At 36.8% G+C, this 14,492-nt stretch overlaps 1 protein-coding gene across 1 annotated transcript in view; it reads left to right on the top strand.

The window, feature by feature from the left end:
* LOC134846814 (uncharacterized) overlaps positions 1–13,861 on the top strand; it is a 74,108-nt gene extending 60,247 nt beyond the window's left edge. The window contains exons 12-13 of the mRNA XM_063864208.1: positions 10,533–10,775; positions 13,661–13,861. Coding sequence (XP_063720278.1) covers positions 10,533–10,775; positions 13,661–13,861 — 444 coding nt within the window. The remainder of the gene's footprint in view (positions 1–10,532; positions 10,776–13,660) is intronic.
* Positions 13,862–14,492: the final 631 nt, after the last annotated feature.

Here is a 14,492-nt window from a genome sequence, read left to right as displayed (position 1 = left end):
GCCACTTTGAAAAATGACAAGGATCTTAGACGACTTCAAATTTTCATATGCACACAGTAAAATTTCGATAAACAAACAAAAAACTAGATCACAGCAAGTACAAAATTGGGGAAAAGCCAAACAGAAAAAACTATCAGGTGCAATCAACTAAGTGATATTCAACTTAAAGTTAAAAAAAGAAAGGGCTCAATGCATTGTCTAAGCTACAAAAGGATACATCGATAAACAGCCAGAAACTCGCCCTAGCTCAACCAATTGAATCTTCAGCTGCTTTGTCTTGTCTTAATTTTGCAGTTGCTTAAGATTAAAACAAAGCTTGTTCAAAATTTCTACCCAATTAGCTTTTTTTGTTACAGGGACGTTAAATCTACTGCTGGTTTATTTTATTTTCCGCTTGTCTGAGTATCGGAAAATTTTGGCTACAAGCATTTGCGACTTTCATTTGCTTCTTACATTTCGTTATACTTTTTTTGAAACTATATATCGCATCATTGTTCTTCTTGCTTCGCTCTTTTGAAGCTTAGGTCTAGCTACCTTGGACAAGGACAATAAGAGTAGGTTCAAATGACGACTAGACACGACTAACAACGACAAGTGCAAGGACAAAGTCAATAATCTCTACCAAGCTAGCCATGCCCAACAAAACAACTCTTTTTCCGAGAAACCTCATCGCGCAACTAGAGCGCCTCTTTAGACGAGTAAGAAAAGCCACATCTAATTTAAACTTGAAATATAGCATAGCTGATTCAGAGACAGAGATGATGAAAATACTCAGGAATTCGGAAGACGCCACTACCTAACTTGTTGACCACATAATTGATCACGCTACATCAGAAGATCTCATCAACTGCTTCACTGAAATACAAGATGAACAAGACGACATCATGGATGATTTTAGACAGATGTTACAACAAAATACAAAAAAACAACTGCACGATAACAGAGTTTTAATGCCAAAATTTTCAAGCACCCCACTCATTTGACTCAGCGTAACAAGTGGCAATGAGCATTTTTGGTCAGCCAGGGTGGATTGATCGGAAAAGACATTGCTGCTCAGCACTGTCTAAAAATACATATCATGGTGACAACCCAACTAAGTAACACAAAAATTTTAACGGTAGCGTTTTGTGTCATTTTTTACTACGGTTGTACAACTTTTCGTCAGTCCAATAAAATTTGTTCTGATTTTCTTCTTCGATTTTACATTTTTCGGAAATCAGACTTCAAGAACTGTTTTTTTCTTTCCTTAACGACTTTTTCACCATCCAGTTTTTTTTTTTTTGTGGCATTATACAAAAAATCTCTCAATTTTCTTCTATCTTTTCGTTCGACCAATTTTTGCAATTTTTCAGACATTGCTGCTCAAAACTGTTTAAAAATACATATCATGGTGACAACTCAACTAAGTATTACAATTTTCCGTTTGTGTTAGAGTTTTGTGTTAGTTTTTTATTACGGTTTTCCGACTTCTCGTCAGTCCAATAAAGCTTGTTCTGATTTTCTCCTTATCAAAAACAGTCGTTTTTACCTTTCTCGGAAATGTGACGTCACGAATTGTCTTTTTTTCTTTAACGACTCTTTCGTCATCTTGTTCGCTCTTTGGGGCGTTATTTTAAAATCTCTCCATTTTCTTCAATCTTTTCGTTTGACGAAATTTAGCAAGTTTTCATATTAAGTGTGTTCGGAAAATGGCTCACAACTTATTCAGTTAAAAGAAAAACTGGATTTTGTAAAAAAAACTATATTAAAAGCCAACACTGATTCACGCTAATTAATATTTGTGTCTCAGTGTATGAGCAGTGGTAGAAAGCGGATAAAGTGGTTGCTAATTGTCATTGCAACTTTTCAACCTCCTTTTCTCGTTAATTACTTTGAGTCTGCTAAAAGGTCAGTCTGATGAAAGTTTTAGAGACCAGAAGCAAAAAAAAAAATTGGCAACAAGCAGTGGCGTGCGCAAAAATTTTTCCAAAAGAAGTTGCCCGAAAAAAAAGGATTTTTTTGTATCTGGTTTTGTATTTCTCTCCTCCATTTTTTTAAATTTGGCGTAGAAACGGGTGTTGAATAACAATGCCAAGGGATGACCCTTTGGAAAACAGAATTGAGGGAAGGGTGATCACTCCGCCGTATATGAGTGCAGTCAAAACACATCTATAGTTTAGAAAACTTTTCTATAGATAAACGGGTTGTCGTTTGTCACGAGTCGTGTAATTTTCAACTAAGATTACATAAGTTTTTTACGAGGCCAGACTGTGTTCTGAATGCACGCACCGTTTGATAAATGCGTGTAGGAACCTGGAATCCTGAGACAAGCCGTTAAGCGTGTTCCAAAATATAAGTGTAATTCACTTACCAAAACAATGCGGAATCGACAAAAAAATAATCATAATATTATAAAATTAGGATGCTCATTGTATTGCGGAATCCGCAACTAGCGAATGTATCAAATTTTTGATAATTCAGTATTTGTAATTGGGTTTCGTTAATAGTGAGTGGATTCCGCAAACACACGCGGTTTTGCCCATTGATATGCGGCTTTCGCTAAAGAAAACAGATTCCGACGTTTTGCGGATTTCGCTAACAAACTACGGATTACGATAGCAAAATACAACTTAATTCTTACCTACAATGCAAATTGCGAATCCCAATGCAGCGCAACCAACTAATAACTACTTTTTTCTCAGACAAATTTTGACTTTTTAAGTAGCCATTTTTGGCGTTGGAGTTTTTTTGTATCACTTGAAAGGTGTTGTTATTTTGAGCTCAAATTTAAAAAAAGTTTTCGTAAAGTTATGGGGGTTTAAAGATTGTCATTTTGGCGGAGATTTGATTGTATGCGGAGATTCAATCAGTCTTGAAAATCGCTCCAAATTGGTTGAAGAAAGCTTGTTCTTCATAATTTATAATTTATTAGGAGCAAAATTTATCACTTTGTACTTTATAATAAAAGTATGCAAATACCACTGGTAACTATTCTAACTAAATTCAGTTAAAAAGGAATAAATTAAAGTATTGAATTAAAACTCACCGATTTCTTAAAAGAGCAACTAGTGACGCGAAGTCCACTGGACTTCGAAGAGTAAACATTAACTGGTACATAATTAACACCTAGAGGTCAAGGTTAAAACATACTAAAATACTAAATCACAACATTCCGCACTGCACGAAAAATTTTATATCTGCACTTTCCCTGTGTAGCCAATATCACACATATACTCCATTCTCCACTCACTCCACGAGGGCCAAATTTGAAACAAAAAGTATCAGCGTTTAGCATCAACGGAATTTACAGAGATAATGCAAAATAACTGGAGATGACTATTTGGTTATATTTACAGGATACCTGCAAGATGAAACAGAAACATACAGCGACTATACAAATGACGAAATGTTATGTACAATTGGGGTTATGTGACATATAAACAAATTGAACAGGCTAAACTACATAGGTAACTAAACTAAAAAATGTTTAAAATCACTAAAATTAAGAATTGGTAAATAAAGTAATAACCAAAAACAAAATCAACTCTATTGAGTTTCACTAAAAGAGTTTAGGAGTTTTATGAGTTTTAAGATGTGGCGTTAAATGTGTCAAGAAAGCTGTCCGCCTCCTTTCTCACTTTTATATCTATGACTGAAGATATATCACTCTCCTCATCGTCCTGATTGACGGGTCTGACTTCTAGCAGTGGTGAGGATAGCACCGCGATCTTCGGTGTCAAAGACGAAGGAGTTGACGAGGAACCTTGCGTTGTTTCAGCCACCAGTGTTGGATGGGTAAGTATGTCCTCGAGTGGCGTCAACTAATCCGAAGGGGAGTCTGAGGAAAAAGTCGTCTGTAAACTTTTCGAGCTAGAAAAGCTTATCAGTGGTTCGTCTCCGGAATCTACAATTCTCCTAGTCTCTGCTCTTAAGGCCACTTGACAAATGAAACGCCTGCATCCATAAAATTTAGGTGGGCCTGGATTCCTTCTGGGAAGTGTGTCGTTGCCCTTCGGGGTTTCTACTGGAGGAGCCTCTGGATTCTTTTCCGGAGAGTTTTCTATCCTAATAGGGTTATCAATTGTGCCCACTGGTGATGTGCTAGTCGTCTGGGTGTTGATTTCACTCGCTAAGATTCGTCCTGACTGATCTAAATCACTATCAATATTATAAGTCGGAGTATTATATATAATTTCCGAGTCGGTACCCAAATAGCCACCAATAACTTTGTCCCAATGATCTAAGTCTAGAGAAGAATCTAATTCCGAATACGCGAATTTTGAATCTTTAAGACTCGGGGTTTTCATTCTCCTCTTTTTTGTCGCCTTTTCTCCCATTGGTTTGTAGCTTGTCGAGGGGCCGGTTTCATTCGAGTCCAACCTCTTCAATGGGGAATTTATCTTCCGTTTTCCTGCGAAACCATAACTATTACTTATCAAATTCGGAACTGCTGAGAAATTACTGGGAGCCAAAAGGTGATTTTTTTAAAAGCTAGATCCGATTTTCTGAGCACATGTCCGTTGTCAAGTGTAACCGTAAGCGTTGTGTCCGACAGTGGTTTTCCACCAAGGAGTTTAAAGTAAGGGTCGCCTTCCCTTCGGTTAACTGCCTTCCTAAACCAATTACCTCCTTGGCTGAATGGATTGGATAGTGGAGCTCGATGAAAACTTAGGTCAGGCTTGTCTGTTGGGTCGCTCTCGTAACCCCTTTTGTCTGCCACTGAGTTATCTAGATAGCCTTCCTCGATTGTGTCGTTTGCTCCCCAGTTTTGAGCTCTATTCGTTGACATTATTGATTTCCTTTTATCTAAATTAATCGCGTGTGAGACCAGTGATTTCCAAAAAGTATTAGGCGATCTATTAAAATGTATTGAAAATGGGGAGCATCCAATGGATGATTGTTTCGTTGAACGAATATTCCAAATGATTTTATCGATTGCCGCGTTTAAAGATGGTTTGGGTTCGTTAACCATTGCCTTGGGTTTTGCTTTAATTGTGTAGATGAGTCGTTTTATGACTCAATTGGATCTGTGATCCCCAACCGTACATAAAATTAAGCTAATGTTGTTCTTCTCGCAGAATGTTTTAAAATCGTTCGAAAAAAAAACATGACCCATGGTCGACTCCGATAGACTTCGGAAATACATGAAAGTGGCAGTAATTGGACATAAAAGATCAAAGCAAAGAAGCTGAAGTGTTATTCACCACCTTTGCTGACGGAAATTTTGAGAAGCGATCAAAACATAGTAGTAGATATTTTGAGTTGCCCCAATTTTTGTCCAATGGGCCCGCAAAGTCTAAGTCTACTTCCTCATTTGGTTCAGATAAAATTGGCAACCTTTCAGTATTGCTCGTGCTCAAAATCACTTTTAAATTCTTACCCGCCTTGATACACAGGATAAAAATTTTCCAATGGTAATAAATCTCTCTATATAAATGTGGCTACCAGATGTTTTCTGCCAGTGATTTCATTCCGAACTGTCCTGGGTTGGTTTAATGGAGTAGCGACAAGGATGGCGATCTCAGAGCTGCTGGCACTATCAGTTTGTTATCATTGAATAGCAATCCTTCGTTCACGTGAATGTCCCGTTGAAAGTTTTTCAGGTAAGCTCCGAATCTGTCCAATGGTCTGCCTTCTTCTACTGCCTTCTTCGCGTCCTTGAGTATTTTGTCCTCGTCTGTCATAAGACTAATTAATCTAATGGAGCAATGTTTGCTGAAAGATAATGGAGTTTCTGGTAACTTTATGTCTCCCTTGTATTAAGCGAGTAATTTTTTGTGAGTGTCTGACATTATGTCGTTGACAACATTTAAAATGATTCCTTTATTTTCCGCCTTAAGGGAAACTTTTAACAATTTCACAGACGCGAGAAACTCTAAAATTAGATTTTTGCTTTCGAGATTTAGGGACCGGTTAAAGGATAATAATGAATGTGAAATAAAAAATAGATAAGTTTTATCTGAAAGATGGAAGTAATTAAAATTAAATTTTGAAAAGTTTAATGGGATGCAATCGCTTGTACAGGACTCTGAACGCGAGTGATTAGAATTACACTTTCTAATTGTGTCGGTGATGTAGTTAAGAATTTTCGCGAAGATCGACCGTTGAATTTATAAAGTTAATTCTTTCTTTCCGCCCATTGGTTTATTGTAATCCACTAGTATTTACATCCACTGTAATAGTATTTACATCCACTGGATTGTACAATTCGTTCGTTGTACAATTATTCTTTTTACAATCAATTTTAACAGAGAGGTTATCTACAATCTTTTTCACTGTTGCCTCTACAAATTCGTTATCATAGTGCGAGGTTGGGAGGGCTTTTCCTGAAGGTATTCTCGACAATAAATCCATAAATCCAATGTCTTTTCCTGGTATATGTTTGATCTTGAAATTAAATGGTAAAAGTCGATTTACCCAACGGGTCAGTCTACTCTGCATAATTTTATTACTTTGAATAACGTTTAAAGACGATAACAATGCCTTGTGGTCCGTTACAATCTCGAACTCGGCGCCATACAAGTAGTTTTCTGTTTCTTTAATTCTTCGAAAGCCTTCGTGTGATCGTCGTTCTGTTGGTAAACTGATTTTTTTAAGTAAGAGTGGGCGTAACGGAGATCTTAGGGTTGACAGGTTCCGGACGAACTTCATATATTGGTTGATCGAGCCGAAGAATGACCTTAATTCAGATATGTTTTTCGGGTTCGGAATGCTTTTTATAGAATCTGACTTTCGCACCAATGGTTTCACCCCCGAGTTTGATATCTTGAATCCCAGCCACTCTATTTTTTCCAGGAAAAATGCGGTTTTCTCTCACTTTACTACCATATTCTTGTTGCCCAAAATATTTAAGATTTTTGCTAGTTTCGCTTTGTGTTCGTTTAACAATCCTTTTGAGGCTATTAAAATATCGTCGATATAACAGTTGGTAAGAGGAATATTTTTCAGTAGTGAATCCATCACCCTTTGGAATTCGTTTGGCACATCGCCTAGCCCGTAAAACTCCGTTAAAAATCGATAAGCCCCGGTGGTTTCACCGCCTACGATACTAAAATTATATTGTTTGCTAGTGTCTGTGCATAATTGTAATTGACTGTACGCTTTTTTAGGTCTAAATTGCTACACCAGCCTTCCCCTGAATCTTTGTTAGAAAGTTGGAGGGGTATGTTGTCGATGAGCTCGTGTATGTTTGGCATTTGATATTGGTTCTTGAATACCTGATCATTAAGGAGTTTTGAATCTGAAGCCAACTTGATACTACCGTGCTTTTTTCTTGTTATCACTATTGGACTAATAAAGCAGTCTTCGTCACATTTGCTAAGTTTTACAATATGCCCTCCTTTTCCATTCTAGTAAATTCCACCTTTACACTATCTAGTAAAAGATGAGGAACTCTTCTGCCTTTGGTTTGGATAAGTTTGAACGGGGAGCGGAAATTAGTGATTTTTCTGTCCAAGGGTATTTTCCATACTCTGTTGAGCAATCCTTTGCATTTATTGTACAAATTAAGGATTGTGTCTGAATGATAGTTTGACTTACACGAATCTGGAAGGGTTACGTTGTTGACGGGTAGTGGTTGTCGTTGAGCTATTTCAATTCCGATTCGTGGTAAATTATCGTTTCCTAAAATGTTCTTCTCGTGTCCAGAGGTGATAAAAAATGGAGTTTCTTCCCCAATCCATCCATTAGATTGTATTCTAACTACAATTTTTCCGATGATGTTGATTGTATCGTTAGTAAAACCGCAGTATAATTCACGAGTTTTCTTGTCTACTGAGTGGATTTACAGATGTGGGTTTCTCAATTTCAGTTCGTGTAGGACGTTTTGCTTAAGGAAGCTTACTGGGCCCGCCGAATCTACTGGAATGTTCAGGTTGACTTTCGCGTCATCTCCCAGTCCAATGTTAACCAGTTTCTTAAATTCCATACCATTGGTGTCGTAGATGGTTCTGATGTTAAGAACGGAATAATCGTCGTTATCACTGATCCCCTCTTCTGTCCGAGCCTTAATCACGCCACAAATGTTTTCTTCAGTTCTTGCTTGTAGTTCTTCTGGAAATTATGGAAAATTCTGACTATTCACTATTTCTTCTACAATGTTTACAGCGGGTGATCTTCCTTCCGATTTACACAGTCTTCCAAAATGTCCTTTATATTTACAAATGTTACAGATTTTTTCCTTCGACGGACACAAATTCAGGTGACCCTTGGTAAACGCGTTCCCACATTTCATACAACTATTAAATCTTTCTATTTTCAAACTTGGTTCCTTTTTTGCATTATTAAAATTTTTGTACACTCGGCCACTACTTCCTGTCGTATTGAATGATCTAGTCATGTTTGTTAGTTTAAGATGGTTGTAGTAGCCTTTTTCGTCGATGATGGCGTGGTTGAGTGCATCCACTAGATTAAGAGTTTCCTAGAGTAATCTTCGTTGTAAATCACAGTTTTCCATGTTGAAAATAAATACATCTCTTATCCACTCCAGTTCGGCGTTGATTCCAATTTCACATGATCTTTCTAAGTCTGATAGCGCTCCCCAAAATTGTTCATAGGATTCCCTGTCCTTCTGCTTTCTGCTTAGCAATTTGTATCGTTCGGACGTAATATTTTTTGGTTTGATAAAAACTGTTTCCCGTAGATCGAAAAATTTTTTGAGGGAGGTTCCTAGGATTTTAACACTCGGGTGTTTTTGAGTAAAAACTCTCTTTCCTTCAGCTCCTAGGGCCAAAAATAAGATTGATCTTACTTTTTATCGGTCTCGAATCTCCTCATGCCTCCGAATTTTTGTTTCTCTTCTTCGGCAATTCCTTTGTCTTCTGCGTGTTCAAAGATTCCCAAAGTCTCTTTATTTCTGGCCTCCCAGACTTTCCTCTGTGGTTCAATTTCCGACTCCTGGGCGCCTTCTAGGACAGGGACGGTAGTCTCCAGATCCAATGGTTCCTTTAGATTACCTATACCTAAATTCTCTTTAGCGATGATAGCCAGATGGAATTGGTCAATGCAGTTGGTCCATTGGGTGGGTGGTTCTATATTGTGGTTTGGCCAAAAGGCGGGAATTCCCCGCAGATTCGAATCAGTTGATGACTGCGCCATAATAAAAGTATGCAAACACCACTATTCTAACTAAACTAAGTTAAAAAGGAATAAAATAAAGTATTGAATTAAAACTGACCCATGTCCTAAAAGAGCAACTAGTGCCGCGAAGTCCACTGATCACAAATTGTTTCAATTAATCAAATTTATTTTTTCTTCAATTTATTACTGCTCCATAGACATCAAAAGGCAGTCGGAACACTCTGAGCTTTGCCCTGATACAAACGATCTTGTTTGTTTACCCGCACCGATTTTCAATTTTGCTTAATCGTTTATAATTCGATTTTAGTAGCAGTGTTACTTAAACTGAGAAAAATCGATTTTAATCAATTAATAATCAATTGAAATAATCTATTAATATTGTAATCAGTTAGAATGCATTTTCAATCAATTTTGATCAATTTCTAATCCATCTATTTTTTGATGCATTTATAATTGATAATAATCAATTAAATTGCAAAACTGTATCCCAATTTCTAATTCATTTTCTGTAAGCAACAAATCGATTATATCCTATCATAAAAGATTATAAACCTTCTTGGGTGCCCATTTTGTTTTGGATGTTGCAATTGATTTGCTTATGTTTTATATTTTTCGTAGACATTGGTTTTCGTGAGAAATGAGAAAATTGTACCTAAGTTTTTCAAATGAGTTCAATTTTTTAACTTTTTTTCATTTCTCCATTGAAGTTGTTTCATGATGCACATTTAAATTTTTTTAACACTAAATTATTAACACATTGCTTTAATTTCTTAAATGATACAGAAATTTATTTTCACCTATCGCGGGAATTTTTCAACTAATGTGAAACGATTTTTAAGAAACTTTTGTTTCGTGGTAAAACTTTGTGTTCAGATGAAGACATCTCGCTTTTATAGACTTTTTTTTTCATAAAAAGTTAAAAACTCATGAATTATAATTAAATTACATTTTGTTGTGACATAGTTTTTGTAAAAACAAGACAATATAATCGATTATAATTGATTGAAAGAGTTTTTTGTATGAATTATAATCAATTATATTTGATTATAATAGATTATAATCTCCTGGAAAATATCACTATAATTCTAATTACAAATCCTTTAAAAACCTAATTTTGCTAATTATATTCAAAAATAATCGTCAAAAAATCATCATGATAATCCGTTATAATCAATTACTTACGCCTAAATTTGGATGCGGGTATGAATTCCACAAAATTTGGCCAGTTGTCTGCTTTCGGAGTGATTTGGAGCGATACAGTTTTATAGCCGTTTGTTTTTGGCTGCCACAACAGCAAAACAGGCAAAGATACTAGCTTTGCTGCGGATTTCACGACAAAGCTATTTCCAGGCTAATGCAGAATCTGCTTATAATATACAAAATGCAGACGCGTAATGCATCGGCAGTTTGTATGCTCAATGATGCAACTTTCGAACGGTCATATTTCACTTTTTTTTTCATACTCGGCATTTTAGGTGTTCAAGTTGGAGGCATCGTACCCTCATATCCAACCTGTGCTCGAGCTAGACACTTTCTATTGGTTTGTTTTAATCATGGAACACCAGGACACTTACACAAACGAGTTCACGACCGGCTACGTGATCTTGAACCCAGTTATACTGCCCAAAGTGTGCGATTCGGATGACTTTCCAGACATGGTTGTAGCAGGAGCTCCTGAGGAGTTGTTGTGGTCCTACAAATCGTCACACACTAACAAGGTGAAATCATATAATAAAATCCAAAAAAAAAAATCCCGAACACACAAAATTGAAACAAAAGAGGAGTGCATCAGAAGAGCACATTTTTTGCGAGCACATATGAAATAATAAGATATAACTAGCCATGATTTTGTTTCAAAAATATAACTAGCGTATGAAAATTTTACCATGTACTTTTTTAAAGCAAAATTTCCCACGCGCCGATCTAAGCTTTAAACGGGGGAGGGTGCAGACTTTTTTCGAACAGTTGATTAGATTGATTTTCTAAGTTTTCTCAAAAACTTTTAAAAAATCTGTAACAGAAGTTTTTATGCTGCAGGCAAATTTTTGAAAAAACAGACCAATAGAATGTTTTGACCAAAAAAATCCAATTTTTCGGCGCGCGAATTTGTCTCGAAGTTAGTAAATAAAGCGCCTATGACAGGTTTAGAAAAAGTTACGGTTCGATCGACCGGAAATCTTTTGGGGATCAAGGGGTCGGAATCCCAACCAATTATCAAATTTAAAGTAATACATTTAATTGAATTTTTTTTCCAGTTCGGTCCAAGGGTGGATCCAGGATTTTCTCGAGGTGGCGTATTTTCAAAAAATTTAGAAGATTTCTTTGACTTTTTGTTAGGTCGATCAATTAGATTTCCGAGCACTCCCAGAACACTATGAAGACTCTATTTTGCCCACAATATTAGCGCAGCAGGCAAATTTTTGAAAAAACGGGTTACATAACACTGCGGAATTGCTCTTATTGTCAACATCAAAACTACTACACCAAACCAAGCAAACAAAAAGCGAAAAACCAGGCAATGACTAAACCTCCCAAAATCAAAGAAAACCCAAAAAACTGATCTCCCCGAAACCAAGCAATGAAAAAAACCAATGCAAAAACTTCAAAATCTTACAACTCAAAACATGACAAAATCGTTCAATTCATGGAAACTATCTAATATCTGTTGCAGACATTCAGCAAACCAAACTTCACATTAAAAACACATGTAAAGCACCTGCAAGTTACTCAAATATAACTAAAAACCGTAACCTGGAAAAAATCAGGATGGAGGCTTGACTTGGCTTTTCTCATCAAAAACAGCGCTAAGCATCAAAAACTTAAGATATTAATAAGCTGTCAAGACCCACACAGAAAGTCGCATAAACCTGCAAGCTGTGACTCAGACTACACCGCATCAAGAGGAGCTATATTTTCTAAATAAACAGATGATTCAAACCACGAAGTCCTAAATGAGACTGTCCAAACCAGAATAACCTCCACTTGCGAAAGTTCACCCTACATGAGTCTTGCAAAAGCCAACCTGGCAATAAAAATAAGCTGGACCACAGAGAATTGCCTTGGCTCTCATCATCAGGTAATCGTGTTAGCACCGATTTGTGATGTCGACTTCGTTGAACCAAAAAGACCTTTCATTGAATTTAAGAAAGCATATTGGAAAAGTTTTCGCGCATCTACCAAATGCAAATGGCAAATGCAAATCAAACAAAACAACATTTGAAGGTGAAGCTACATTCAGCAGCAAAATTTTGAGAAAGGGAGCCAAACGGCGCATTCCAAATTGCCACTTTAAAACATTCAGGACACACTTTCCAAAACAAGTTCTAGAGCTTTCCAAGACTGGGGACAAACTTCAACCAAACAATCCTGGTGACCCAAATATTTACTAGTTGTACAAAGAAATTGATGCCTTTGTAAAAGACACAAACGCAATAAAAGTATTAAAATTGTTAATAATCTCACCCACTAATGAATTAGTCACAAATTATGAAAAACTGTAAGCTCTTTAGCGGGCTAGTCAGCTGACAGCGCACAAAATCAACCGATAAACTTCAACACCAAACCAGTTTACGATTCGAATAATTGTGCAAACTTATTTAATCATCAATGCACACATCAACCGCTCATCCCGAACACAGAAAAAGGCAATAGGCTCCGCAGACTGAAAAAAAAACGTCATGAAATCACTGCAATTGTCCCAAAGGTCGTCACAAACAAAATTGATTTGAGCAAAAAAAACAAAAGCTTCAGGGCCCGATATCATCGCCTCCAATCATCTTCTCTATCTTGATGATAAAACTATCAAAGTTTCAACAGAACCAGTATCTATCACTCTAAACTCCTCAATCATTCCGCAAAACTGGAAACTCGGTCGAAACCTTCCTTTACTGGAAACGGGAAAAGGCAAAGATGAAACAAAAAGCTGCCGTCTTATTTCCCTATTATCCCCAGCAGCGGAATTGATCGGAACAAAATCCTGCTGGATGACTTCAACAATATCCCACTAGCAGATCGCAAGCACGGATTCCGAAAACAAGGGTCAAAAAACACTGTCTTACATTGCATAGCCAGTGACACAAGAAACGAAATAAACCATTCTCGTCCTCAACACACGACACTCTTAGTTGCTTTAAATCTCACTGCAACTTTCGACACAGTGGATCACGGCATCTTTCTGCACGATCTTGAAAATTCGTCTCTTCCAAACAACACAAAAAGATGGATAACATCATATTAACAAGGCAGAGCAACTTTTGTTTAGGAACGAAAATTCAAAATTGCGACGAATGAAACAAGATTTTACATAATTGATAATTGTTGAACGTTAAGTAAATGTTTCATAATTTGGTTTACTGATACAGTATTTTGCTTATACATCAATTTACTGTACGCACACTCGAGGGGGATCTTTTGCTTGGTCAGAGAGTCGAATCCCCGAAGAAAGGGAAAAAAGGCGTCCGCACCCCCCCCCATACATCCGCTCCTGCAATAACTGAACAACTCTTTTGTTGTTGCTTTCCCTCGTGGATAAATCGTGACAACTCAAACAAGCTTGTTTGATTATAGTCTGTTCACATATGATTTGTACACTTATTTTTTTCAGCTGCCTTTCGCGAACTCGATTGATTTAGAATGGGCCCTGCCCACCTTCATTACAAAGTGTGACCTTACTTTCGTGCAATACGAAACAGGAGTCTCGATGAAAACTGTCACTATACTCTCCTCTGCTCGAGATCTGGTTGAAACCAGCGACATTTGGGACCCTGGATACATATACTCGCACGGATCCCGCATTAAATATTGAGAAAACAATTTCCAAATAATTCAAAAAAATCTGATCAGTACACGAATAAGAAGAATCCAATAAGCTCGATATATTCCAAAATAAGAGAGATCCATCAAACTCGATAGTTTTCAAAATAGTTCCCAAATTTTTCAAGTCGAAAAAAATTCCAAAACGAAAAATCTGAACCCTTTTTTTGTCAATCAGACAAATATTTACTTATATCTAAGCTAACTTTCCTTATTCGTTTTAACTAATCTGAAATCATGAAATTGGAAAAAAAATTGCCTTGAACACGTTGACGCGACTGCGGTGATTACTTTTACAACGTCTGGTGTAAAATAAAATAATGCTCAATAGCGCCGAACATAAAATGTGTACCAAAAACTATTAATTTTTGGCACTGTTAGGTTTTAGCACTGTTTTAATTTTGTTCAGTTGATTTTCGCACTGATAAACGCCCCCGAAAAAACAAAAATACACGTGGCATGCAGATGGTGTATAGGAACAGAAATTATGTATCGGTCTTCAAATGGTCACTGCACGTTTTCCGCGCTTTGACGAGAGTGTTAACTTGGTCCGATAAATATCAGCACACAGTGCAGCATGCTTTGTCGAACTGTTTCTGCAATTTTTGTCGTATTTTTTATTA

This window comes from Symsagittifera roscoffensis, chromosome 5 (genome assembly GCF_963678635.1).
Source record: "Symsagittifera roscoffensis chromosome 5, txSymRosc1.1, whole genome shotgun sequence".
Lineage (NCBI taxonomy): Eukaryota > Metazoa > Xenacoelomorpha > Acoela > Convolutidae > Symsagittifera > Symsagittifera roscoffensis.
This window is presented reverse-complemented; position numbering and strand designations above follow the sequence as displayed.